At 55.1% G+C, this 27,953-nt stretch overlaps 2 protein-coding genes across 2 annotated transcripts in view; both read left to right on the top strand.

The window, feature by feature from the left end:
* Positions 1–2,089, top strand: part of FHAD1 (forkhead associated phosphopeptide binding domain 1) — a 111,217-nt gene extending 109,128 nt beyond the window's left edge. Inside the window, exon 32 of the mRNA XM_036257259.1 lies at positions 1,973–2,089. Coding sequence (XP_036113152.1) covers positions 1,973–2,089 — 117 coding nt within the window. The remainder of the gene's footprint in view (positions 1–1,972) is intronic.
* Positions 2,090–13,465: 11,376 nt separating this feature from the next.
* On the top strand, positions 13,466–27,870 carry EFHD2 (EF-hand domain family member D2). The gene is made up of 4 exons (XM_036257217.1): positions 13,466–13,782; positions 24,817–24,964; positions 26,130–26,264; positions 27,184–27,870. Exons 1-4 carry the CDS (start codon positions 13,475–13,477, stop codon positions 27,313–27,315), a joined length of 723 nt encoding a protein of 240 aa, XP_036113110.1. The 5' UTR covers positions 13,466–13,474; the 3' UTR covers positions 27,316–27,870.
* Positions 27,871–27,953: the final 83 nt, after the last annotated feature.

Raw genomic sequence — 27,953 nt, 5'->3', positions numbered from 1 at the left:
AGGCCACATGCGGTGCTAGGCACTGGGGATGGAAAAGTAAACAAAAAGAGACTCTCCCAGCCCCATTCATTCAACAAATATTTACCGAGAGCCTACGATGAGTCAGGTGCCGTCCAGGTGTTGGGATTCAACCGTGCGTTCTCAGTGGGGGCAGTATCACCCCCTTTTTTTAATGAATAAAGCCAAGATAGACATATGGTGCTATCTGTAATAGTAACATTTCATGGATGGGGAACGCTTAGGAAAAAGGGTCTAAGAAGGTTTAGGGAAGGACCATAACGGAGAAAAAAATGTCCCCCTGGGTGTTGCTGTTTTAAGGACTGGCTTCTATCCACGCCTTTTCATGCTAAGGGTGGGCCATGTGCTTCCAGACATCCAAACTGAATGCATGGCCATCGCCTGGTCCCTGCTTCAGGGCAGACCCTGCCACCTTTTCCCTGCCCTTCCTGCCCTTATTTGCATTTTCAAATTTCTCGTTTCCCTTCTCTTCCTCTTCCCAGTTCCCCATCCTGGCAGCCTTCTGCTGCCTCACCCCGGTCACTCAAAAAAAGGGGCTAAACGCCCAAGCTCCTGGCAGACCTCAGGGCAGGGGGCCTGGGACTGAGGACTCCTGACTTTTAACAAACTCCCTGGCTCTAATTCCGACAGCCAGCCCCACCCGGGGTCAGGGCCCTGACTTTGGGGCTAAACAGACCATCCACACCCAGCAATTTTATTGAAAGTCAAATAAAAATGGCTATAAAGGAAAGGTGGTTTCCAACGGAAAGTTTTCAAGATTCGCTGTGTGTTTTCATTTTCCCTGGCATTCCGACCAAGGTATACTTTGTGGGCTGGTGCACCCCAAACACACCCGAGGCCCTGCCAGCCCCGGCACCGCTCTCGGAGGAGATGCGTAAACCTGTCCGAAAGGGGAAAGAGCTCAAGAGGGGGTCCACCGGCCCCTCTCACGGAAATCTACCTGCGAGGAAGACAGGGCACAGATCCTGGTCCCTGTTTGACAGATGAGGAAACTGAGGGTCACGTAGTAAGTGGCAAAGCTGAAATTCCACTACCCACAGCCTTCTTCCCCCAAGGGCATGGTGTCCTCCCTGTCAAGTCAAAACCTGCAGGACGTAAGGCTGGAGTTTGAAACACACTTGTAAAGCTTGCAAATGACAATCTGTCCACAGTAGGTGCAGAACTGTGAGAGAGAGATTCTTGGGTAGCCACTAATACAAACCTATTCAGACAGAGGAAGGGAGCTTTTATAAGGACACTGGAGTCAGCGTCTCATAAAAAAATGAATAGCTGGAAGAATCCAGCCTCAAGAGAATGGGTAAGCAAGCCATCGGACCCCAGGCATCATGTCACACACACACACACACAGCATGTCTTCTCTCTGCGTCATCTCTCCATATCTCTGCTGGTCTCTCCCCAGTCATGTGACAGGAAGGGATGACCTCAAGGTCTCCCAGTTCAAAGGACCAGCCCAGGGAGCGAATAACCTCTCAGAACCCATTAACCCCCAATGCTGGGAGTGGTCATTTTAAAAGCCCAGCCTGTGCCAAGTATCTGATCAACTATGGCCGAGGCTAGGCTCAAACACATGGCTGGGGTGGGGCGCAGTGCTCAGAAAAGGGCTAAACAGACCCCCTCCAATATCCTGCATGCTCCCTCCTGTGACATCAGCGACATGAGACACATGCAGTCCAGTAGCAGCTGTTCCTCCGAAGAAGCTCCTGAATTCCAAACCATGAACATAAAAAGGGACAGTTACCTGTGTGTCTGGAAGGAGACCTCAAAACGCTTACCTTGGGGAGTGACCGTGGCGGGCCATTTTAGCTTCCTTTGCCAGCCTTTACGTGCATATATACTGTATTGTTTAAGAAACGTTTTAAGTTTTAAAAAAACAAAACAAAACATGGGAGTGGAATGTTTGGGGATCTTGCTACAATGCAAGAGTCTGTGCATTTGTATCTCTTGCTCGTTGAAGGTTGGAACCAGAAAAGGCACCCCAAAGATGGACATAGAAAGAGAGATGCTGAAGAGAGATTCTTCCAGCAAATCCAGCCAGAGTCTTTTGTCCTCAAAGCCTGGTGGAAGGAACTAGAAAGATCATCCGCCGGGCCTCGTGAGATCCTCTGTGAGTCAGTGCGACTCTTCTGTGTCAAAATACTAAGATAGCTTTCATAGGACTTTAAAGGTTGTTACCCTAGTGTGTCGCTTCCTAGACTGGTATTTTGCACCATGCTGTATTTTGGAGTGTGGAGGGGGATTCTTTTATTTATTTACTTACTTATTTACTTATTTATTTAGGAAAATTCTAGTTTCTTTACAAAGTGTGTCAAACATCTACAGATTCCGTCATCATGGCATCCTCAAAGGAAAGTTATATAATTTAACATGAAAAGTAAGCTCCTAAATACCTGATCATGTATATATACACAGGCACACGGAGAATAGGTCTGAAACCCAGACTCCTGGGTCTCACAGATACAATTACGTGGTCCCATGTTCGAGTCGTGACGTACTCAAATGTCACGCCACCGAGGAGCTCCAAGAAACCCACAGTTCAGGAAACCAAAGATTGATTCTTGGGCCACAGGCCAGAATGGCGACCTCAGGGCTGTTGGGGCCATGGGAGACTGCATTCATATCTGAGCTTATGGTAATAAATCTAGAACACCGATCACTTTTATCGCTGCCATAATGACTGACATTTATGTGGCACTCCGCAGTTTTCAAAAGGCTTCTCCGCCAATCTTCCCCCCGGGCCCTGGGAGGTAAGTAGTGTTATGTTCCCCATTTAACAGATGAGGACGCTGGGGCCCAGAGAGGTTAAGTGGCCTGTCTAAAATCACACAGCTAGTAAATTCAACAGTTGGTCTGGAATGCAGGTTCCATTTCATGCTGCCCATTCCGCTATACCAAGACGGCCCCCTAGTTCAAGTCCCAGGCAAGTGCCCCATCACCAAAGAGCACACACCACTCACGTGGACACACCCCTTTTCCAGGTGTGGAGAGGGACCCTCATCCTTCTTGCTCCATCTCTGCTTCTCCCAGGTTCTGCCCTCACTCACTGCCTCTTGTATGCCCAGGACAGAATGGGAGGAAGAGCCAGAAGTCATGAATAGCATTCATTTTTATTTTTTAAAAGCCACAATAAAAATATTTTTTATATTCCAAACCCAAATGCATTCTTTATACTGATTAAAACTAAAATAGGAGATTTTCTTTGTGTGGTATCCCACCAAAGGTACATCTTACACAGGGTTAGGATCTAACGTCAGTGAGAAAGGTGAGCATTACCTGATCTTAAAAATGCTCTTGAAGATTCTGGAAATTTTTTTAACATAGTATTATTTATACTGTACCACATCCCCACAGTCCAAACCAGCAAGTTTTTCTCCAGCATCCAAAGAGATCACTTGGTTGGGTAGTTCAAGCAGCTGGTTCATGTTTGGGAGCCAAGTTGTGTGTGTGTGGGGGGGGTGTTTTTTGTTAGTTGAACATGTAGATTTGAATTTGCATAGGTTAAATGTAACGCCTGCATGACTCCACTATATTTTAGGTCTTTCAAAGGACGCGTTCATTTTTATCCTATGAACATTACAACCCATAATGGCAATTTCTTTTCTTCACACTTTAAACTAGGTAGCTTTTTTGGGTATCTCCCCAGCCATACATCCACTTTCCCTGAGAACGCACCCCCACCCAACCAGGTTTGCCCTACCTCATGCTGCTCTCTTGGCCACAGCTGGTTGGCCAAGCAGTAGATGTCCTACTCAAGCCAGACCAATCAGGTTTCTCTTCTAACTCAAGGTGGGCCAATCAGCATTTCTGATTTTATTTTTGTTGGGATATTTATTGTTTATTTGTTTTTGTTTTGTTTTGTTGTTGTTGTTGTAAATCCTCACTTGAGGCTATTTTTTCATTGATTTTTACATAGAGTGGAAAGGAGGGAGGTAGAGACCGAGAAGCATTGATGTGGGAGAGACACACAGATTGGTTGCCTCCCACACGACCACAACAGGGGTTGGAGATCAAACCTGCAACCCAGGTACGTGCCCTTGACCAGGAATTGAACCCGTGACCCCTCAGTCTTCAGGCCGATGCTCCAACCATTGAGCCAAACCAGCCAGGGCAGCATCTCTTTTTAGTGTTTGGAAGTCGACTCTGGGATGCCTCACAAGTCATTGGTGTGCTGGTACTGAGAGTTTGAGGCAGTTCCAGGGCTGGAGTGGCTATTTCCCATCTTGCGTTTGGGGAAACAAAGCCAGTCTTCAGAGAGAGAAGGCTGGGGTAGATATGGAACAAGTAGAGACAGGAATCAAGATGCACCCCCCCACACACACCCGCCAAGGAAGACAGTGCAGCAGATACTACTAGCCCCTTAGTCATCGCCTCCCTCTGCTACATAAGTTGAAGGCTGACCACCTTGATTTTCCAGCCTCCCTTGCAGCTAGAACTGGCCATGTTGTTCAGTTCTGACCAATGACATGTAAGTGAAGGCCCCCGGGGAGGGCTTTTCTTCTGCAATAAAAGGCAAGTCTTGGCTAGGAGAAAGCTTTTTGTCCTTTCTCCCTTTGCCTTGTCTCCTTTCTGTTTCCTGGAGCTCAGACCTGGGAGCTGGAGCAGCCATCTGGGGACCACCAGGCAACAAGCAAGAGGCTAACGCCCACCTCCAAGGACAACGGAACGGAAAGATGAGAAGGGCCTGGAGCGGCATCCCTGTGCTCTGTGCCATGCCCGAACTGCCTACCTCTGTACTTCCCGCTTTGGAAGACAATACATTTCTTCCTGTTGAAGCTACTGTAGTCAGGTGTACCTGTCTGTGCTGTGGGACAAACCGCTCAAAATGTAGTGACTGAAAATGACACCATTATCTCTCATGACTCCTTGGGCCAAGTGGGCACTTGTACTGGTCTGGGCTGGCTTGGCTGGGGCGCGATAGTTTAGAAGGGCCTCATTCACATGCCTCATCACTGGCAGGCAAGTTGGGTTAGGTCAGTGGTTCTCAATCAGGGGAAATTTTGCCCCCCAGGCGATGTCTGGCAATTTCTGGACATAATTTTGGTTTGTCACCGTTGGGGAGGGGTTGCAGGAAGGGTGCTTCTATCATCTACGAGTAGAGGCCAGGGATGCTGCAGAACACCCTACAGTGCACAGTGCTCCCCGCAACAAGGACAAATTTGATCCACAATGTCAGTAGTAGTGAGGATGAGAAACCCCCCGTCTAGAGAGGCATCAGCTGGGACAGTTTGTCTCTGCTTGGCGCGGTCTCACGTCACCCAGCTGGTTAGACTCTTCCATGTGTGGGTGGGCACAGGTTCCCAAGAGCAGCAGGAGAGATCGAGCCCCAAAGCACACACTGCTCATCTCCCATCAGACAAAGCAAGTCACGTGGCCAGAGCCAGTTTGGGAGGGGTTCCAAATGCTTACTATCTACCGCATCCAGTGTTCTGTTGTTTGGAAATGAATGCAGTCCAACTGATACCGAAGGATAAAATACCTTGAGTCTTGATAACTTTCTGCTTCGTCGTCTTTTTTTCTTTGAAAAGCCAGTTCCAATGCCTGCCCTTGGGTTCCACCGGGTCCCTTTGTATCACTCCAGATTCTTTGGTTGCAAACACCAAAAACCTCCTGTGGTTAACTGAAGCAGAAAGGGAGTTGATTGAAAGGAAATGAGGAAGTTTGAGAATCAAAGGGCAAGCAAAGCTGCAGTCAGGACAGTCAGGAGCTGGCTTTTCTTCCCCATCCATGTCCCCTTTTTCCTTCAGCTGGTTTGAGTTTCTGTTATCTGCAACCAAAATGACTCTTACTAAGACACCCTGCTCCATAGCCTCCCCTGAGAAGCTACCAGAAACCTTTCCCCTGGGGTTGTATCAGGGGACAGCGAGGGCCCTGGCCGGTTTGGCTCAGCAATTAGAGCATCGGCCTGTAGACCAGAGTCTTGGGTTCGATTCCGGTCAAGGGCACGTATCTTGCGGAAGGCGACCAGTCGATGTGTCTCTCTCAAGTTGATGTTTCTCTCTCTCTCTCTCTCTCCCCCTCCCACTCTACCTGATATTTGAAAAAGTATCCTCAAGGGAGGATTTTTTTTTTAAAAAGGGATAGCAAGGGACCTGCATTCCCCAGATCCTCCCCGTCTTCTGCTCTCCCAAGAAGCTAAGACAAACAACTTCCTCCCACCCTCGCCAATGGCAGCCCATTTGGATTCTCGGATTCGTGACTTTGCAGATAAGGTGCCCTTCTCGAGCGACTTGGCAAAACCACCGAAGCCTGCTGCTGTGGAAACCAGAGTCATGAAGTGTCTGCAGAAAAAATAGCTTCCGGCTCTGCCTTCCACAGTGCGCTCCCGGTAAGTGGAGAGGTTTCCAAGTTTGGGGGTCTCGGGAATGAAAGCAGCACACGGACGCCGAGAGGAAACCCGAAGCTGCCAGTGTGGTGGGTGGCTCCGGCCCGTGCCGAGGCCTCCCGAGGCAGGAGTCAGGTCACCTGGGGAGGGTAGACTATTTCAGCGTATCAACTTGGCCTCATTTCCATCAAGATGTGCCGCTTGCATCCGTCTGCTCAACGGCCCGAGTTATTTTGGGCCCATTCATGACCTTATGTGCCCGCTTTTGTTTTTGAATGTTTTTCTTTGCCTGTCTGTGCCCCAGGAATCCACCGCAATGCCTCTATCCTGAAGTGGGGAGTCTTAGTGGCCCCCTGGCTCTGAGTTTTCTCGCAACTTGAACACGTGGCTTTCATTCCTAGGACCCTAAGATATCAGAGGCAGAACGTTTTACCTTCTGGCTAACTGCGGTCTCATCACCGTAGAAACCAGAGGTGCCCTTTGACTGATACATCACCTCCATGGTCAAACAACCAGCTTTCATTCACCCAGGCAACAAATACTGGGTACCTACTATGCACCAGGTACTCGTGTACTGCGCTAGACCTCCTGACCTTGACCGTTGCTCCCCTTTCTTCTCCTGTTCTGACCTGCTGCTCTCCTGAAAAGGGGTCGGATCATTCCTTTACGGGGTACGTTGCATGGGAGAACCCGCCTTTGGCTCTCGTGTCCTCTTTCTGGGCTGTCTGTGAGATCCTGCTGGGGATCCTGGAGAGGGAGCTGCATGCAGCTGTGACCCTTTTCTAGAAGTTTCTTTTGCCTTTCAACAGTTGAAGTTCAATAGTTAGTAACAGAAAACTCTTTACAGTGCTTTTGTCGAGCTGAAGGCTGACTGCACCAAGCACGGTCCAGACATTAGCCCACCTGTCCTCAGTCACTATGGGCGTGACTCCTGTTTCACCTGCGAAAACGAGGCGTAGGAAGTAACCTGCCCAAGAGCAAGAGCGTCAGAACCCAGACCCCGTGCCCTTCACTGCTCCACTGATCATTCCTCAGTGAGGTCCAGGACCCAGCTGGTCGTCCACTACCCGATGAGCATGGCGTCCCCAACATTTTCCGTGAAGGGCCTTTTCCTGTAACGGGCCATTTCACTCTGTGGAGCAGAGAATCTCTGTCATCACTACTCAAGTCTGCCATCATGACATGATACCTAAACAAATGATCATGGCTGTGTTCCAATAAAACTTTATTTATAAAAGTAGGCCGTGGGCCAGATATGCCGACCCTGCATTGCACTCTCACCCAGACTGGACTCTGAACATCTGCATGGCTGCTGCCTGCCGCATGACCACCAGGGAGGCAGAGTACCTGCGTCTCCACCACTGAGCATGCTGGGCTTTGGCTGTGGGCCATGCACCACACCAAACACTTCACGGACTTTTTTTCATTTAATCCTCCCAAGTGTTCCAGGAGATCATGACTGCCATTTCATAGATGAAAGATGAAGTCACTTGCCCAAGGTCACCCACTGGGAAACTCCTAACTGTGACCCCACTGCCTTGCCTGTCAGAGCCCTACACCCAGACAACTGGGAGTCTGGCCCGTGAGTCTGGAGGCCTGCCTTCCGCTGGACCCGGCGTGAGAACCAAGCCTTCGTGATGCACACAGCTTCCTCCAGGCATCCTGGCTTACTACCCCCTTCAGAGAGTCACCTGCTTTCTTTAGTTACTACCTGAGGTCAGGTGTCCTGGCCGAGCACCTTTCATCCACTTTGCTTGTCTCTGCATTGAGCTAATTTTGCAAGTTCCCTTCCGGTTTCCCAAATTCTCGGGTCCCTGCAGCGGCCACATGCGGGCGTTTATCTGTACCTTCCATTTATTCCTTCCACCCTGTCTGCTGAGCGGGGAGCTCTAAATGACCTCGGGGCCACATTGATGCCCAAGGACCAGCAGGTCACCAGGCCTCAATCTGTATCTGATGGCACCGGCACTGTCCTCAGAGGAGTAGGGGACAGACACTTGAGAGGTTTGTTTTTTAAGAGCTCCTGTTATCTTTTGTGTTGAGTCATGTGGGTGCATAGAGGTGTCACTTTAGCAGCTTCTCTTTCTTGGCAGTGACCTTGAGACCTAAAAATGGGCCACCGGATGCTCGGGAGGGGACACTGAGAAAACACCCAGTCCGTCCCCAGCCCTTAGAGCATGCCATCTTGCATTCATTCAGCAATGATCTCTTCCGGGCCAGACCCCATGCTGGGCACTGAGGAGCCAAAGTTGAATGGGAGAGACAGCTGCCTTCCCCCAGGAAGTTGTGTAGGGGGAGTATGGTGGTGTCCAATATTTTTTATCCTCATCCAAGGATATGCTTATTGATTTGAGAGGAGACGGGAGAGAGAGAAAAAAAAACATCCATGTGAGAGAGAACATCAATTGGTTGCCTTCCATACATGCCCCAACCAGAGATCAAACCTGCAACCTAGGTAGATGCTCTCACTTGGAATCGAACCCATAACCTTTCAGTGCACGGGATGACGCTCCAACCAACTGAGCCACACCGGCCAGGGCAGTGTCAGATATTTTATGAGCAGCTTTATCGAGGGTGTAGTACGAGCTGAGTCCCAGCCACAGGACATTTAGCAGGAAGAGTTGTAGCCTCTCCCCTCAGTATGGGGTCCAACAAATCTCACTCTTCAAACTGCCAAGTCCTGCCCCCCCCCCCCAGTCCTGCCCAGGACCAGAAGAATTCCGGGGCCAGAGTCCAGTGCCCAACACACTTCATAAACGTGGCCCAATTGCCTGGATGTGGACGCACACTGCTTCCGCCGTGTAATATAAAAATCACAACTGGCTGCTCATATTATTGCCACTTTGGAAGGGGTCCCAGAGGGCACCTCGGTGCGGCACTGCCGGGCTTTAAGCCATGAGGTGTACACACACACACACACACACACACACACACACACGAACTCTTTGAGAGTTTAAAACAGGTTAAAACTCAGGCGGCCTGTCCAACTTAGACAGTGAGCTGCCTGGGGTTTAGCAGAAACAGAAAACACACTCAGCTTTTTTTTCCAGCCTGCCCAGTTGAGCATATGCAACCAACTTGAAAGGTGATCTCCGTTTTCAGGTAGATTCATCGCATTCAAGATAACCACAAAAAGAGCCCTATAGATAGCCTGCTTGGCTTCTGATGACCTGCAAATGGGCCGACCTGCCGCTGTCCCCATCGTGCCCTTTCTCTCCTGCCCCGCTCAGCGGTCCCGTAGGCACCTGCCTGGCCTCGCTCCTTCCCGCATGCACGGTTTCCAGATGAATACCTAGGTTGTCCCTAAATCTTGACCTCTGTGCACCTTCTCAATCCATCAAGGGTTCCTAGTTGCCAGAGTGTCTGCGGTGATTAATTAGTAAGCTGGTATGTATAAAGTGTGTAACTGCACTTTGAGCCAACTTTATCTCGGCCAGTCTCCCTAATCCCTTCTGGTTTTCCCAGCATCTCCGAGTGGAGGGACCACCCAGTTCTGTCAGGCTCTGAAACACCCTCTACATTCATTCCATCTGTCCCATCCCCCAAGAGCTCTCCCCAACCCCTGCATTTCTCCCCCCTCTTTTTCAAAGGGCTGTTGTGTGTGTGTGTGTGTGTGTGTGTGTGTGTTTTAATCCTCACCCGAGAATATTTTCTATTTAACTTTCAGATCGAGTGGGAGGGAGAGAAAGGGAGAGAGAGACAGAAACATCAACGTGAGAGGGACACATTGACTGGTTGCCTCCCGCACAACACCAACCAGGGCCGGGGATGAACCGCAACAGAGGTAGTGCCCTTGGCCAGAATCGAACCCACGACTCATTGGTCTACGGGCTGATGCTCTACCACTGAGTCAAACCAGCCAGGGGGTGTGTGTGTGTGTGTGTGTTTTTGATACGACTTTACCTCTCCCCAAAAGACAGTTACACAAGTAGTTGTGGGAGGAAGAAGAGAAACAGAAGTCACTGGTGACTAAGTCAGCCTCGCTCCCTCCACGCCGGGACACTGTCAGAATTGGCTCTCGCTTGCCCCGCCTCTGTAAAGTCCTTTGCCGAGGGTGTGATTTTTCCTGAAGATCATTCTTTCCACATGACCGAATGCTGTAATGCGTAACCAGCCAGATCGGTTCTCTCTGCCCAAATCCACGCTTGGGGCGCCGCACCAGGGCCATTCACAAGTGATTTCCCTGATGGACAGGCAAGCAGCGGTTCCTGGGAGTTTCACAATCTAATCGGCACTCAGCAGTTATTCTCACTTTTCCTTTCTTCGCCACTCCTGTGGTTTCTAAAGAAGTGCTTTTCCTGAAGTCCAATAGCCTCAGAAGGAAAATGTTCAAATAAAATGCAGCCCCCAACAGGCATCTCTGGCTTTAGAGCAGATCAACAGTTATTTTTTATAGGCAGAGCCCAAGCCCAAGGCTGCAGATGGGGCAGAGCACTGGGCAGCCTGAGCTCCTGTAGTCACAGACCCTCAGAACTCTCAAACCCAGAGAGCCTCCCAGCTGGTGTGGCTCCGTGGTTGAGCTTCGACCCCTGCACCAAGAGGTCGCCGGTTTGATTCCCTGTCACGACCACATCCCCAGTGGGGGGCATGCAGGAGGCGGCCAATCAGTGTTCGCTCTCATTGATGTTTCATCTCTCTCTCCCTTCCCCTTCCTCTCCCTCCAAAATCAATAAAGGAAGAAAAAAAATTAAAACCCTGTGAGAAAATCAACCCCAGGCATTAAAAGAGCTCGCCCTTCCAGGCAGCATTTCCTGAGCTCTGCCTGCGTATAACAGCAAGTCCTGGTGTTCCACTTCCCTTTTACAAGATGCAAGAGGTGATGATCAGAAATTCCCCAACCTGCACACCGTGGAGCCGCCCTGACTCCCGAGAGTGGTGTCCACACAAGGCAAATGGGTAATTGACGGGGCGTTTAATACATACAGCCCTTGTGAATAATTCACAATAAACAGACTTTTCACACATATGTAAGTTGTTTTCTAAGAACACAAACCCTCACACAATCTCTTGCCTGTTAAAAGTTTACTCCCACCTCCTGGCCGATTTTTGCTCAGTGGTTAGAGCGTCGGTCCTCGGACCAAAGAGTCGCAGGTTTAATTCCGGTCAAGGGCAAATACCTTGGTTGCAGTTTGATCCCTGGCCCTGGTTGGGGTCGTGTGGGAGGCAACCAATCCGATGTCTCTCTCTCTCTCTCTCCCCCCTCTCCCTCACACTCTATCTGGAGCTAAATGAGAAATATCCTTGGGTTTTTTGGTGTTTTTTTTTAAGTTTGCTCCCACATCAAGCATAGTTCAAAGCATTTTACAATAAAGGCAGCCCTATTTCTTGCAGACTCATTATAAATCATAGGTTAAAGCAAGTTGAGGTTCATCAGTTTTTTGGGGTTTTTTAAAGCAATTAGCTGCTTTGTGAGGAAGACTAAGAATTTGGCAAACCCGAGCATCTGTAGACAGAATTTTTACAGTCTCAATCATTCAATAAAAAGCAAACTAGTGCACTTCTAGTTTGTCTTCCAGGCCACATGTGGGAGGTACGCAAACCTGTCTTTGCAAGTAGCTCGGCCAAACTGCCTGAGACCGACAGAAGCTTAATTCCAAGCTTTAAAAAAAACACAAAATCATGTCATTTAACCTGAACATTTTTATTGAATTCAGAAACAATCTCAAAGATAAGTTAATGAAAACTGTGTTTTCTGAATGCTGAAGTTTTTTTTCCTAATTTCATTCTCTTTTAAATTAATTCAGCAATATTCTTAAACTATGGCAAATCGACAAATATCAATTGAGGGTCAGTTTGTGCAAATCACTTTGTTATTATTACTTTTTTTTTTTTTTTTTCGGTACGTGCCCCTAGTGGGAACCGAACCTGGGACTCTGGTCCTCAGGCCAATGCTCCAACCACTAAGCCAAGCTGGCCAGAGCGTGCAGATCACTTTGTAACAGCTGATGACTTTACCTTCTCAGGTGCTTCTCTGCCTCCAGCATTATTTTTTTTAAGCCCTGTTCATCTTTTCTCTGTACCTGGACTAGTGGGAGGAGTTTCTGCAAAGGGGTCTTCAGCATCTTCCTAACATTTTAGAGAGTAAATACAAAGCACAGTCCACCTTCCAGATTAGTGATTCTCAGTGAATAGAACTCCCCTGGGTGCTTGTCAAAATGCACAGTTCCAGGCCCTGCCCCCGAGAGGCAGGGACTCTGATTATTAACCAGCACCACCTCGCCATAGGTGTCTTTTGCTGGAGGACTACAGCTCTGAAGTTTGAAGGTGACAGGCCAGACCATAGACAGACACCCCGTCCCATGAGCCTTTGGAGAGGACGTCTCCTCTGGGCCCTCACCGAAATGGCAGCATCAAGATCACCCTGCCGATTTCCCGAAAGCAGAGTCACAGGCGACACCGTGGCCCAGCACCTATTCTGCCAAGTCATCCATGTGATGTGCAGGGCCAGGGGGAGGACCAGCCCCTTCTCCCTGTCTCCGAGCACCTTTCTGAGCTGAGGCCTAGCCCCGTCTCCCTCGCAGCCGCTGGTCCACCCTCTTCCAAAAGATGTGGCAGCTTCGCTGTGTTTAAATCTAAACTGGGGGCTCCGGCCTGCCGGGTCCACCTTCTCCATACCCATGCAACCCCCGATGACACCACCAGTGTAATTACGAGTCGTCTCCATGACAACCGACAGGGTGTCACGGACACTGGATTAGGACTTCACCGCGTGAAGATTCCAGAGAAGGAGCTGGGGGCGGCGACCCCCCGACCCCCGACCCACACCCAGACTGCAGGGCAGGAGCCCCTCTTGCTTCCCGCCCCGGTCCTGGGCCCCCAGCCGACCTCTCCCGCTCGGCCGGCGCCTGAGAATGGAGACGGGGGCGGATTTCTACGAGGACCCCTGCCTCACGGGGCGGACGGCGGGGGCTCCCCGCCGCCAGCACGCTCGAGGCTGGGCGCACGCCTCCGAGCCCGCGCAGGGCCGGGGCGGGGGCGGGGAGCGGGCGGGCCCCGAGGGGCGCAAGTCCCACCCCCGGGGGCGGCGCCTGGCGCGGGGAGTGTCAGGAAGAGGAAGAGCGCGGCCAGAGGCGGTGCGGGCGGTGCGGGCGCGCGGCGAGCAGGGGCCCGGCAGACGCGATCGCCGCGCGGGCCACCATGGCCACGGACGAGCTGGCCAGCAAGCTGAGCCGGCGGCTGCAGATGGAGGGCGAGGGCGGCGACGAGGCCCCGGAGCAGCCCGGCCTGAACGGGGCGGCGGCGGCGGCGGCCGGGGCGCAGGACGAGGCGGCCGAGGCGCTGGGCAGCGCGGACGACGAGCTGAGCGCCAAGCTGCTGCGGCGCGCCGACCTCAACCAGGGCATCGGCGAGCCCCAGTCGCCCAGCCGCCGCATCTTCAACCCCTACACCGAGTTCAAGGAGTTCTCCAGGAAGCAAATCAAGGACATGGAGAAGATGTTCAAGCAGTGAGTGCCCGCCCCCCCCCCCCCAGCCCACCCGCCGGCCTCGGGCCCCAAACCCCGGACCCCGCGCCGCCCCGGGACCCCTGCCGCCAGCCCAGCTCCCCCGAGCCCTGACACTCCAGGGGTGGGGACCCTGCGGCCTCTTCCAGATAATCACGAGCTGCGGAACCCTCCACTCCACCAGGCAATGGGTCTGGGGATCCCCAGCCCCTAGCTCGCGACCTCTCTGCTGGGTGACGTCGCCCCCAGTGCACCATACGCACGCACAAGGAGTGGGGGACCCGGGGCTCCTTCTAGATAATCACCGGTCCCGGCGAGCCCCACTACCACCACTTACGTGGCTCTGAACACTCCAGGTCGCTGGCTCAGGACCCTGCCCTGTTAGTGACCCTTCCCCCGGCACCCCTCACCGAGATTGAGGACTCCCGTGGCCTCTGTTCCGCCCCCAACAAGCTACTCAAATTCGAATCCCCACCCCAAGACCGGCTGGTCACAAACACCTCCCCTCCCAGAGCCTCAACAAAGGTGACCATTCCCAGCACCCCATGGTCCACACATTTCTTTCCTTGGGGTCTCTTCATTTCTTCTGCCTCTCAGATCCCACCCCACTGTACCCCTGCAGTTATCAGCATCTGGTAGCAAACTATGGTCAAACACCCTTCAGCCCCTCCCACCCCAACCCCACCCACTCTGTTAGCCAGGACCCCCAACCTTGACCCTCAGGTGGTCTCCCTAAGAAGGGACCCCTCAGTCCCTGCCCCCAAGTTGACAGGTATGTGCAACCTCCTGCCCCTCATATCTATCTTAAGGGCTCAGTCCCCTTCTCTCCCCACACACTGCCCCTCCCTCCTCTTACCCTCACCTCCCCACCCACCCAGCAGCTTTGCAGTCATTGCACCCCTGCTTCCTGTTAGAGGGCCCCATCTCTCCTCACCCCTCTCCTGTGCCCCTCCTTGCTACTGTGTGCCCCCTTCCCTCCCCACACAGGGTCCCAGATGCCCCATACCTTCCTGACTTCCCAGTTGCTCTCACCCCTAACTTTACTCCATATAATTCCACACTCTGGGTTCTCAGCAGATTGGACAGGCACCCCAAGGTGGGTAGGCTCAGCCTTTCCCCCCCAAAAAAACTCCCTTAATATCTCTGTTGAAGGACTAGAGAGAAAGCGCTCCAGGTCCCCTCTGGTCCATCCCTGGGTCAACCCAGTTGGGATTGAGATGGTCAAACACACTCCCCTCCAGCCACGTTTGAGGGTTGAGGGGAGGCTAGAGGTGCGCAGCCCCCTTCCTTTTGGTACCCTTCCTGCTTCCTGTTGTCCATTGTCCTGCCCTTGGCCCTGGAGGGGACACAGCCCAGGAATACTGGTCTGGAGTGGATCTGGGAGGAGGTGAAACTATGCAGAGGCTGAGTCTAGTGTGGAGGAGTCAGGAGGTTTCTGTGCCCTGGGACAAACAGCCCAAGGCCAAGGAGGGGTGCTGGGCCCACCTTGCCTCAGACGGGAGGTGGAGCAGGCTGGTGCTGTGTGTGACTCATCCACAGACAGCTGGCTGTCCAGCCAGCAAGCAGGAAGCCCAAGAAGGTGGTGTTTTGCAACCCCGAGCTTGGTAAAGGCTCTTCCTACTTCTCGCACTTGCAGCTGCTGCTTCTGCATTTGGCCCCAGCCACGCAGGGGAAGAGGTTTCTGGTTCCCAGCCCTGGATGGCTGGGGGCCCCACACTTTTCCAGGGGCGAGCCTGGGGAAAACACTCCTTGACTCCCCCCTGGGCCTTTGCATGCAAGTCCCAAAGAGGCTGCCTCTTTGACTCCCAGGCCTTATTGGGAGTTCTAAAGTTTCTTCCCAGCCGAAGACGGCCACAGTCAGGAGAGCAGGATTCCCAGGGAGGAAGGTTCCGGGATTTCCAGGAGGTGAACATTTCCAAAATTCTGGCAGGAATAGATAGAAAGTTCCCTGGGCCCAGGACAGGTGTAGCTTCACTGTCTCTAGACCTTCCTTGTAGAGCCCACCCAGGGAGTGCAGGGGAGCTTATTCAAAGCAGACAAAATCCCCGTGTCACTAGTACCAAGGCAGTAAGGAGCTCCCTGACTTCCTCCCGGCAACCCCATGACAGAACCATCCTCGTTCCCATGGCTCACTTGGGGAGTTGGGGCACAGAAGTAACGTGTCAGGATCTGAACCCAGATCTGTGACTCCAAACCCCATTTTCTTCCTTTCCGGGTTTCCAGTCACAGCCATCTGCTTCCATGGGGGAAAACACTCCCCCCGCACCCCCATCCATGTTCAGGGGTGATTTTCTGCCTCGTAGACCCACCCACCTCCGGCCGCTCCTTCCTCCAGAGCCCTCCTTCTCAGGCTATCACAACACCCCTACCCCCGCCAAAAAAAAAAGCCAGAGCTGTTTGGGGGAGCCCAGGCACCCCGCCACCGAGCAAGGACTTGGGAGGCTGCAGCTGGACTGCAAGGGGCACATGATTGGGGCGGGGGGATGGTCTCGAGCCTGCATTTGCAGAACAAGTTTACTTTTTACAGAGGCTGTTTGGTGTGTGTTTGAGGGGGACTGTGATGGAGACTTGGTGGGGTGAACCCTTGCAAGCTGCCTCTTGGCACAACTACTGCTTGCTGCTGGGGCGTTGGGAGGGGTGAGGGGGCAGGAAGGGGCCAGGGAGCTGGACTTCTAGGGAAGGAAGTGCTGCCCGCCCGGGGCCCTGGCTTCAGTGCAGAGCTGCAGATTTTGTATTCAAGGAAACAAGGCTTCACTGTGCCCGCCGAGCCCAGCCCTGCCGAGAGTGGCTGTGAACAGCCAACAGACAGGCTCTCCTGGAGGACAAAACCCGTTCCGCTTCTGCTGTCTAAGTGGGGCTGCAACCCCGCGGGTCCAAGCAGGGCCTGAGGACTACAGCCAGGGCTCTGCCCAGAGACTTCCGCCGCGTTCTCCAGCTCCCCAGGCAGGGAGGAGGGAGTCCGGCCCTCCGGGAAGCCCCCCACCAGAGCCCGCTGCAGGAGAGGAAGGTCAGAGGGAGCTGGGAGCCTGGGCATCTGCCCTGGCTCTGCCCCTGAGTTACTAGTCTGCCTGCCCTCCCTGGACCTCAGTCTTCCCATCTGTGAAGGGGCAGGCTCTCTGATTCCCAGAGGCGATTCGGCAGTGACCTCATTTCTGAGGGGTCCTGAACCCTTCTGGCGGGCAGAGCTGCCTTCCAGGGTCTTCCAGTGCTTGCATTCAGTGTCGCCAGCAGTGCCGCCTAGGGAGCTGGGGGAGTCGGGGGCGGGGTAGTTGGGCTCTCCGCCACCAGCACTGATCTCACGCCCCAGCCAGGCAGGTTCCAGCAGGGACAGACCTTCTCCCCATTTTACAGAAGAGGAAACTGAGACCCAGAAAGGTGTCGTGATTTGCTTGGGGGCACAAGGAGGTTTTCAGTGGCTGAACCAGAGCACCCTTGTCTGGACAGCGGGGATAGAGATGACGCACGTACAGAACTGGCACAGTGACAGCACGTGGACACATTGTCACAGTGGAGCCGGAACAATCAGTCCTCCCTCCCTGTGCGGCCTCAGGCTGCGTCCACCCCCTCTAGCCCACCCTCTGCCCACCCACCCAGGGCTGTCTCTGGAACCCACCAGGCAAGTGGGGAATGGTGTGGCCCCAGAGAACTTCAGGGGGGCCCCTCTGGGCTGGCAGCAGCCTGCATGGGACTCTGCAGAGGTTTGTAAGCCGAGACCTGCCGGTGACCAGGCAGCCATGTAATTGTGAACCGGCTGTGGAATCCGAGGAAGATGCCCTAGTTCCCTGCCTCACCCAGCCTCGTCCCAGCCACTTCATCTCATGACCCCTTGCGTCAGAGAGGCAGGCTTCCCTCCTGCACACCTCTTCCCTTCCCGCCTGCCCTCCCCTCCTTTCCCCTGCTCAGACCCTTGCAGCTCACCGTACCTCCCGGCGTCCTTCCTGGAAGACAGTGTGGTGCAGTGGTTAAGAGCAGGGCCTTTGGACTCTGCAGGCCTGGGTTTGAATCCCAGCTCGGGGCCCTGGGGCAGGACACGGAAACCTTTCTGAGCCTCAGTTCCTCGCCCTAGCACAGGGAGAACAGCACCCACCTCACAGGGTTGTGATGTAGTACGTAACCCAGTGCTTGGCACCAGCAGTAAGTTCCTGTCGCCCTCATCCCCAGCCCCAGTGCTGATTGTCTGGGCTGTCATCAAGGTGGCACCACAAAAGCCCCTGGCTGCCTGCACTCACCCCCCACGGGGCTGCTGGGCTCAGGCCGAGTGACAGGAACCCAACATGAAAACCCTTTTCTCTTGCTGAACAGAGGTTCTGATTGACAGCTCCACCCGGCTTTGATAAGTAACAAACATGGGGAAAGGAATTCATTATCACTTAATTACGCGGAAGGCAGGTGGCAGGAAAAAGGGAAGAGCTGACAGCAGCCCTGGAGAGAGGAGCGGGGCTCCAGCTGGGGAGCTCAGCTTCCGGAGCCTCGGTTTCCCCTGGGGCTGCGGAACCTGCCAGGTAACGGTTCTGAGGGTTAAGTTTTTAAAGTCCTGAGCCTTTGTCTAGCCCAGCATCCGTCTGGTCTGTGGGCTTTGGAGAACATGGGTGATGATTCTGAAAAACCTCAAGTCCACTCCGTGGTCCTTCATCCGGCAGATAACTCATTAAGCTTCTGCTGAGTGCAAGCCCCAGAACACTGAGGCCGTCAGGTTCCTGCCCTGAGAAGCTTCCCGTCCCAGAGAGCAGCGCGTAGAGGTGCCTTTGGGGAGAGAGGGTGAGCCCACGGGCTAGAGGTGGAGGTTCCATTTCTTTATTTCTCCCACGAGGACTGGAAGTTCTCACAAGGCCCGCCGTGATGCTGGGCTCTCCGCAGCTCCCTCCTGCCTCCACGCCCTCTCCCTGCCCAATGGAGCCACCAGGTCCAGTTGCTCCCCAAGGAGCCTCTGTGTGTTATTTCAGAAATTGAATGTAATCCTCACACCCACACAGCCAGGTGAGTCCAGCATTATCATCCCTTCTTGCCAGAGGAGAAAACTGAGGCTCAAGGAGGTGACAGGATTAGAACCAGGTCTGCCTCCGGGGAGCTCCCGAGGCCAAGTGAGGGCTGTGTTCATGGTTGGGGACAGGGGACTTCCGGAGCCTTAGGGGGAAACCCGCTGGCGGGGTGCAGAGGTTGGGGCCTCCTGCCAGCAGCAGCCAGGAGCTTGGCTCTCTGGGGAGGGAGGGGGTTCCAACCTCAGTGTTCACCCTCTGCTCTCCTTCCTTCCCTTCTGATTCTGAGTCACCTTTGTCCTCTGTCCCTGGTTTCCTGGTTCCTCTTAGGTTTGTGCCTGCCTGCTGTCTCCTCCCTGCCCTCCGGGCCACGGCTTTAGCTGTCAGATCCAGGCCCTGCTGCCTCGGGGGAGCCCAACCCCCTGCAAGGGGAGCCCAACCCAGCCAGAGGACGGAGTCACTGCCACCTCAGCAGGGACAGTCCCACACCCTCCGGCAGCTGAGTTCCCTCTGACTGCCGAGCAGCCTTCTGCCTGGCTGACTTCTGCTTTTCAAGGACTGCAGGGGGGTGAGGGTTCCGTGCCAGGAAGGTGCAGCCAGCCGGGAGCTGGGCCCCAGGGCCCTGGCCTGTGTGGAGATCCAGCTCCAGCCCGGTCACGCACTCAGCCTCCTCTGATTGAAAGGGCCACTCCGTTCCCGGCACTGGACCTGTTAGATTCTTTCGGAACATCCTGTAAGATTAGCCCATTTCACAGATGAGGAGGCTGGGCCTCAGGGAACCTGACCGGACTTGTCCAAAGCCACACAGCTAGTAAGGAGCTGGCAGAAATGCAGATGCCCAGGCTCCACCCCAGACCTACTGGATCGGAATTTGCATTTTAACAAGAGCTCCCAGGTGTACGCATTGTTAAGAGTGGGCAGGGAAGGAGGCAGTGCAGGGTGGGCTGGGGTGGAGGGAGTTGCCCCTCCTGGGCCAGCAGGAAGTGGATGAACCCCAGCCTAGGATGTCCCCAGGCCCTGACAGCCCCCAGCAGATTGCCATCAGCCTGGGATCTCCCCATGATCCTCGGAGCAACACGCTCTTGCACACACGCCCTTGGCTGACTCAGGGCAACAGGTCACATTTCAGATTCTGCAGATAGGACTAGAGGAAGTGGTGAGCAGCTGGGCTTTCCCTGCATGAGTCAGGCAGTCTCCGTGGGGGTGTGCGGAACGGATGGGTGCTGCCAAGCAGTCGTTACCCAGCCTGTGGGCATCCGCCCTCCTGGGGAAAGGCAGGCAGGGCCAAGCTGGCTATAACAGCTACCAGCACTGGAATTTTTCTGTCTTACAGCTCATTCCTGCCCCCAAGGACAGAGTAGAGGCCTAGGAGCTACTGGGGCCTCCCCAGACGGGATGGGGGAGGACCAGGTCTGTGAATGCTGAGACCAAAGCCAGGTGGGCCTGGGGGGTCCTGGGCCCATAAACACCACCCTCCAGCTGTCTGTCCCCCTGGGAACTGCCAGGAGCAGAGGGGCCGTCAGCAAAGGCCTAGGATGGGAATCAGAAGGGGCAGAATCAGGGCCCCCTGTGCTCCCATACCAACTGCTCCTCCCCTCCCTTGTGGCTGGGATGACTCCTCATCCTGCCATCGGACTGGACTGCACGGCTGACGCTGGGGAGGGTGTGTGAGGATCCACTTTCTACTGGACAGTTCCGAAGCCAGAATGGGCTGCGAAGGAAGGGAAGCAGGGAGCTTCCCATCCTCAGTGGTATTTAAGACAGCAAGTGGGAAAACTACATCTTACCCTCACGCATGCCTAGAAGAGGTGGCCTCCAGTGTCTCTCGCCCCCCCCCCCCCCCCCTGGCCCCGCAACCTGAGGTTCTCTGCTACAGGGTCTGTAGGCATCAGGACATAGCATAATAGTTGAAAGTGTGTGTTTTAGTGTGTGTGCGTTTTTAAATTGTTTCTTTATTGGTTTTTAGAGAGAGGAAGGGAGAGGGAGAGAGAGATAGAAACATCGATGAGAGAGGACATCAATGGGCCACCTCCTGCATGCCCCCCACTGGGGATCAGGCCCACAACCTGGGCATGTGCCCTGACTGGGAATCGAACCGGGAATCTTGGTGCCTGGGTCAACGCTCAAGCACTGAGCCACACCGGCCGGGCAAAAGTGTGTGTTTTTCATCAGGCCTGGGTTTGGACCCCAGCTACGTCTTTGTGAACTGTGACCTTGGCCAAGTCACTTCCTCCCTGAGCCTCAGTCTCCTCATGTGTGTTATGGGCACAAGGTATGGGCTCAGCAAAAAGGAGGCACTAAAAATCTTCTTATGAAATGGGCACAATGCTGCCCCTTATAGGAGCCAGCCACTGCCCACCCCCATGACCCCTGGTTATCAGAACTGGGGGGCAGAGGAACAGCCAGCTGGTGGGACCTGCTCTTCCCAAAGGGCAAAGTCTGCCTGGGTGGTGGCCGCTGCTCTACTTTCAAGGACTGGATGGGAGGGATTTTGTCACCAGCATCCGGGGCAGCAGCTGCCCAGCCTCCCTTGTTGAGAAGTATTCAGGGGGAGGCGGGTAGGAATGTGGGCATGGTGCCAGGTGCGGCCACCTCCCTCCAGTGCTGGAGAAAAGTGCTGAGCGCCCAGCCCGGGAGCTTTGTTGCCAGTCCCGCCGGACGGAACTGGCCCTCACAGGCGGGCCCCAAGCTGGGCCCTCAGCCCAGCCTCCCCCAGCCCTGCACGCTTGAGAATTCGGGACCTTCCATGGGACCGGGAAGAAGAGGGAGGCAGGCAGGCAGGGAGAAAAGATTTCGGAATCTTGCAGTCTGCCAACTGTATGACCCTGGGCTGGTAACTGCCCACTCCGGGCCCCAGGGTCCCCACAGAACATGAAAGCGGCTGGCCAGGCTATCCAGATGGCTCTCGTGTGCCAACTCTGTCCCTAGGTCCTCTGAGCCACCTGCAGCCTCAGTTCCAGCTCAGGGAGAGGCTGATGGGTGAGAGGCCCTCCCCACCCAGGGGTGTGCCTGTTTCCGGCAGCCTGGAGCACCCTTCTCTCCTGTGGCCAGTCCACCGCCCGGTGACAGTCTCCCCTCTGTCGCTTCCCTCCCTGTGAGAGAGGGGACTTTTATTATTGTTATTGTCACCGTTATGTGTAAAGCACTTAACATAGTATCTGGCACAGCAGAAGTTCTCCGTGGCCACTGTGATTATAATGCAATCAGCAGCTTTTAAGCACCCGCTCTGTACTAGGCAGTTCATCATCTCATTTCATCTTTAATCCGAAAGGTAGATATTAACAATAACAATGTATTTTTATTCTCTTATGGTTAGTGTGTAGTGAGTGCTTGTGATGGGCCAGGATGTGTGCTGAGGATCTCTCTTAGTCCTTTCCTCCATCCCGACATGGGTCCTTTGACATCTGTGATGTAGATGGAAACCTGAGGTTTGCAGAGACAGGTAATTCGACCAGGGTCACCAAGCCAGCAGGTGGCAGATCTGAGGTTTGGACCCAGGTCAGTCTCAGCAGAGTGGATGTGAGCACAAACCTTCGCGGTCATCCTCAGGTTACCCCTGGTACCTGGCCGGCCCAGTGATCCAGAGCCCACCCACATCGGAGCCCAGGGCACATGGCGGATGCCTGCTCCCCCGGGGATCTCATGGGGACAGCCTTATCCAGCGTCACCCCTGGGGGCCCACCTCCCACCCTGGCACCTGGCCTCTCCCTGACCTCCTTCACTCCCCCTGGCTATTGATCCATGGCACTGCGGCCAGCGCCTGCATCGCCCCCTGAGGGCTGAAGCCTGCCCAGGATGGAGCCCAGACCCAGTAATTGATCGACCCTTGATTGATGCAGGCGGCGGTTCAAGCCGTGGTTTAGGCTGCAGCCCAGCCGAGCCCCGGAGCTGCCAGAGAACAAGAAATCCAGAGCCCGAGTTTCCGTCCAAGTTTAGACACTTTATCTGCACTTCCTCTGAATCTGAGCCACCCTGGCTTCGGAATAAAGCCTTGAACAATAAATAAAGCTGGGCTCAGGAGAGGGATGGGCGGCAGAGAGCGAGTGTGGGAACCCTGGGGAACGGGGTGCGAATCCCTGGCCTGCTGGTTATCGGGCCAGTGCCCTCACCTCTGCAACCCTGTTCTGTCCTCCGTCATGCGGGGACATGCTGCTGGCCCCCCAGGATGGCTGAGCGCAGAGGTTATAGAGAGAAAATGCCTGGCTCATAGTAGGAGCTTAATAAAGGTGACTCCATCGCATAGTGGTGGCAGCTGCCATCTCTGGAGCCGGCTCGACTTGCCGGGCGCTGTGCTCGGTGCTGGACACATGCGAACTCCATCCTCATGGTGACCCCAGGGGAGTTGCCATTACGGCAGGGGGTCTCAGCCATGGCTGGAGGCTCAAATGGCACAAGCTACTGGAACCCCTTACCAACTGGCAAACAGGCTCCAGCGATGGAAGGGGGACCTCTGCCTTGCCCCCCTCAGGGTTCCTCCAGCCCTAAGTAGAGCCTGGACCTTGGGTCATAGGCTTGCCTAATTTTCCAGATCCCACAACCCTCTGCCACTCTCTCGCATCTGCTTCTGGCCCAGCTATAGCCACTGCCCACAGGGACCTCTGGCCTGTCTGTCCTCACTCCGGCCCTCCCACGGTGGGGGAGAAGGCCTCAGGATCCTGTGTTCCCTGCAGGGTTCCCAGAGACCTGTCCTCCCTGCGTCGCATCATTTCCAACCACTGACTCACTTGCTTGTGAACTATTTATACCCCTTGCGCAAATGCTCTGCTCAGCGCCCCAGGCAGACGTCTCTGATCTGCAGGCAGCCCCGGGACATGGGGGAGGGCAGGATAGCGCAGATCCTTCCTTTACTGCTCTGTGACCTGGGGCGGGTCACTGAACCTCTCTGAGCCTCCGTTATAAAATCAGTTTATTTGAGGATTAAGTAGAATAAAGTACATAAAGTTCCTAGCACAAGGACAGGTTTCAGAAAGAGCTTCAAGGTCACGTGAAGCTCATGCATAACTAGAGAAGACAAGGATTGGGGAGCCCCGAGCACAGAGGAATGAGATATGTGTTTTGGTAGAAACTTCCAATCTCCAGGACATAGGTTTCTGGGACTCAGCCCGTCTGTCACACTGCTGTCATTCAGCGAGCCAGCTTGAGGCCTTGGGGACTGCTTGAGGTTTCTTAGGGCGCAGAAGGCCCATTTTCCCAGCCCTGAGACCAGTTGCCAGCCTGTCTGCCCAGCCTGATGAGAGGGCCCAGGGGACAACACCCACATCTGCCGAGCTGTGCGCCCCAGGCACGGGCAGCACCTCTGAGCCAGGGGACGGTGCGGAGGCCAGCTCCGACCCGGCTCTTGCGCAAGGAGGCCAGTTGAGAAGGACCTTTAGACTCCACTCCCCGCCCCATCCTGTCCCTGCTGGGCGCTTGGTGGTAGAAAAAAGACCTGAAATGTGCAGGGCGGAGACACTGTCATCACCTAGTCACTGTTCCAGGCCTTTCCAGCCACCCAGCCGTACCCCACTGCTCCCTGCAGGCACCCTGCACACGCCCCAGCTGCCTCCAGGACAACCAGAAGCCGCCCTCCCTCCTGTGACCTCTGGTCCTGCCCTGCGACACACGTGGTACCTTCTGCCTCCCTCCTGGGTGGGGCAGGGAGTAGGAGAGATGGGACAAGATGTCCCTCGAGTGCCCCTGAAGATGGCCAGTGAGTGCTAGCATCAGAGCCCACCCTCCCAATCCATACTCGATGCTACTGTGAATTCTTTCTGCTTGTTCAAGTCACATTCAGTACAGAGGCTATGGTTTTAGCTTCCTTATAGAGCAGGCTTGTCCCAAACAGTAGTCTAACATGTAGGAGGCTACCAGGCTATGGAGTGAGTTCCCCATCATCAGAAGTGACCAAGCAGTTGGACCACAGATCAGCACTCCGCCTGGGCTGAGGTCCCTTTCAGCTGTGACAGGATGACATGTTGGTGGGAGGTACCCTCTGAGCCCTGGTACTCCAGCTTGTGACTGCTCTGACTGGTACAGTATGAGGTATCAGGATGTCCTTAGGCCTGTCTCCTTGTGCCCACAGGTACGATGCCGGCCGGGATGGCTTCATAGACCTGATGGAGCTAAAGCTCATGATGGAGAAACTTGGAGCCCCCCAGACTCACCTGGGCCTGAAAAACATGATCAAGGAGGTGGACGAGGACTTTGACAGCAAGCTCAGCTTCCGGGAGGTGAGACTGACACCCGTTTGTCATTGAGTGACATTGTCCTTGAACGCATTGGGGGTCGCCTTAAGTGAGAAGAGGAATGTTCGTGAAGTGAGCACTGACGGGGTGGCTTCTGTATACCTGACCCTGTGTGGGCTCTGGGGTGCAGTGCAAGCCAGTGCCCCTTGGGTCCCAGAGTGCAGAGTGGGCGAGGCCAGAGTGAAAGGACACAATGCTGTGATTCGGGAGGAGAGGGACCAGAGCAACATGCACTGGGGTCCTACAGGAGCTGGGCCAGAGGCACGTCGCACTCGGGGTCTCTCAGAGACTGGGTCCACGGGCAGCCTGTCCTGTGGAGGAGAAAACAGGCTCGTAGCCCGAGGCAGTGGCACTGGGCCCCAGGCAGCACAGGGTTAAGTGCCAGGCACACCAGGCCTTGGAGAGCTAGCCGGAAGCATAGAGGAGGCGAGAGAGAGGTGCAGGCAGTAAGGATAATGGGTTGGAGTCAGGGCCCAGCCGGTGTGGCTCAGCAGTTGAGCATCAGCCCATGCACCAAGAGGTCACCAGTTCAATTCCCGGTCAGGGCCCAGGCCCAGGTTGTGGGCCCAATCCCCAGTGAGGGGCATACAGGAGGCGGCCATTCGATGTTCTCTCTCTCTCCCTCTGCCTCCCTCTCTCTCTAAAATCAATAAAGAAAAAAATTTTTTTTTTAATAATAATAATGGTTTGGGGTCAGGACATGGGTTCACATCCTTCTGTCAATTTCTGTTGCTGAGACGTGGGCAGGTTTTTTCTTGTCCCTGAACCGTCTTCATTCTGTAAAGTGGGCACAGTCACGCACCGTTAAGACTCAGTAAGTGGAATGTAGAGTGAATTTGGCTGGGGAACACTGGAGACAGAGTTAAGAGGTTGAGCTGTGTCATCAAGACTCTTGATGGGAGCTGAGTGTGGACAGAGCAGGCTCTCCATAGACCCAGATCCTGGGAGGGCAGGAGCCGGTCCCCTAGTCTCCCATTGTACAGATGGGCAGATCAAGGCCCACAGAGGAAAGGGAGGACACAGACCTCTGGCTCCCTGTCCCATGAGTGCCCCTCCTTATTCCCAGGGAGTCCAGGCTGGGCCTGGGTGCAGCCAGGGGCGCCGGCTCTTCCCTCTCGCCCTGACACCCCTGCCTTTCTCCCCGCTGCAGTTCCTCCTGATATTCCGCAAGGCGGCGGCTGGGGAGCTGCAGGAGGACAGCGGGCTTCACGTGCTGGCCCGCCTGTCCGAGATCGACGTCTCCACCGAGGGCGTCAAGGGGGCCAAGAGCTTCTTTGAGGCCAAGGTAAGGAATGGAAGGATGTGCGGAACCCATATGGGGTGCCCTGACCCCAGCTCAAGGACAGGGGTGGCGGGGTATAATAGGACCCTGGCTTAGCTCCAGGGTCAGCACCAACCCTTCCTGGCCCTGCTGAGGCAGCAGACAGGAAATGGGAAGCTGACGATGCCCGGGCTGGGCTGGGTAGGCCATGGCACTCCTGGCTCTGCCCCCTCCCATCTAGGCTGTGATCCTTTCCCGCTGCCCCTGGGGCGGATGAGGGGTAGATGTTCTTGAAGAAGGGACAGGGACCACTGGAGCTGGCCCTGGCCACTGGTAGGGTAGGCCTGGAGGGAGCAGAGCAGGCCCAGAAGCACATGGCTCTGGGGGCCACTCGGAGACACTAGCCCTGCCAGCCCCAGCCTGGAGGAAGTATGACGCCCCCCAGAGGCCACCTACATGCACGGCACCTTCCCCTTTCAGCACACGCTAGATGGAGGGGACACGTGTGGTTCCTGGATCCTGCCCTCCTAGGGCCCCAGGGCACCCACCTTTCCTTGTTTCTCCCTCTTCCCAGGTTAGCTAAGAACATCTCTTCCACAGGTCACCTCCCTCCTCCTTCGGGGCTTCTAGGGTTGGGAGGATGTTTCAGGGCTCATCAGTGGGACCAGTGCAGCGGGGCTCCCCGGGACAGGAAGCGGGGCCAGGGTGCAGCATCGGCAGCTGCCACGTGCGGGACCATGCCATGCAGCAGGGAGTCCTGAGGTCAGAGCTACTGAGCATCAGCTCAAATGGAGAAACTGAGGCTCCACGAGGTGAACGTAGTGCCTGGCACAGGGTTGGAGCTACCGAGAGGGGCGCTGTGTGGACATTGCTGGGAGGACCCCAGAGAAAGCCCACGTGGATGTGCAGGGGTCCCTCCAGCTCTGAGCCACGCTCCCCGCAGGTCCAGGCCATCAACGTGTCCAGCCGCTTCGAGGAGGAGATCAAGGCGGAGCAGGAGGAGAGGAAGAAGCAGGCGGAGGAGATGAAGCAGCGGAAGGCGGCCTTCAAGGAGCTGCAGTCCACCTTCAAGTAGCGAGGGGCTGTGGCCCCGACGACCTGGCCTGGCCCAGAGCCCCGTCCAGCTGGCGAGGGTGGGCGAGGGTGGGCGAAGTGGGGGCTGAGCCAAGTCCTCGGCTCTGTCTGAAGGGACCGGACTGAGAACCTACAACGTCTGTGAACACAGCCAGTCGGGGGGTCACAGAGGTGGCCCGGCCTCTCTCTGCTCTCTGTCACTATTCCTGAAGCTGTGACCCCAGCGCTGGCTCCCTGCCTGGCCCAGCCCGCCCTGTGTCCCTGCCTGTCTCGCACCCCTGGCTGTCCCCTGCCTGCTCCAGCGCTGCTCCCTGCCGTGAGCGCCCTCCACACCGCCCCTCTCCTCCCCACGCCTCTCTGTCACCTCCGCCCTGCCCAAAGGCCACCTGCCCTTAACCAGCAGGCTGCTCTGCCCCTTCCTAGACAGGGGGAGCGGCAGATGTCAAGGATTTCAGCTGGCTCCATAGACTGGGACCTAAGGAGCTGGTCGGAGGCACAAGGGTGCCCCACCCTGCACCTGTTCCTCCAGCCCCGCCTCCTCCCTGCTGGAGTCAAGGGGAGCGGGGGGGGGGGGGGGGGGCCGGGGGTGAGGCTTCTATTTGTGTGGAGGGACCCAGGCCCCTGGCACCCCACACAGCC

The sequence above is a fragment of the Molossus molossus genome, unplaced genomic scaffold (genome assembly GCF_014108415.1).
Source record: "Molossus molossus isolate mMolMol1 unplaced genomic scaffold, mMolMol1.p scaffold_m16_p_12, whole genome shotgun sequence".
Taxonomy (NCBI): domain Eukaryota; kingdom Metazoa; phylum Chordata; class Mammalia; order Chiroptera; family Molossidae; genus Molossus; species Molossus molossus.
The sequence above is the reverse complement of the archived record's forward strand: the minus strand, read 5'-3'. Positions and strand labels throughout refer to the sequence as shown.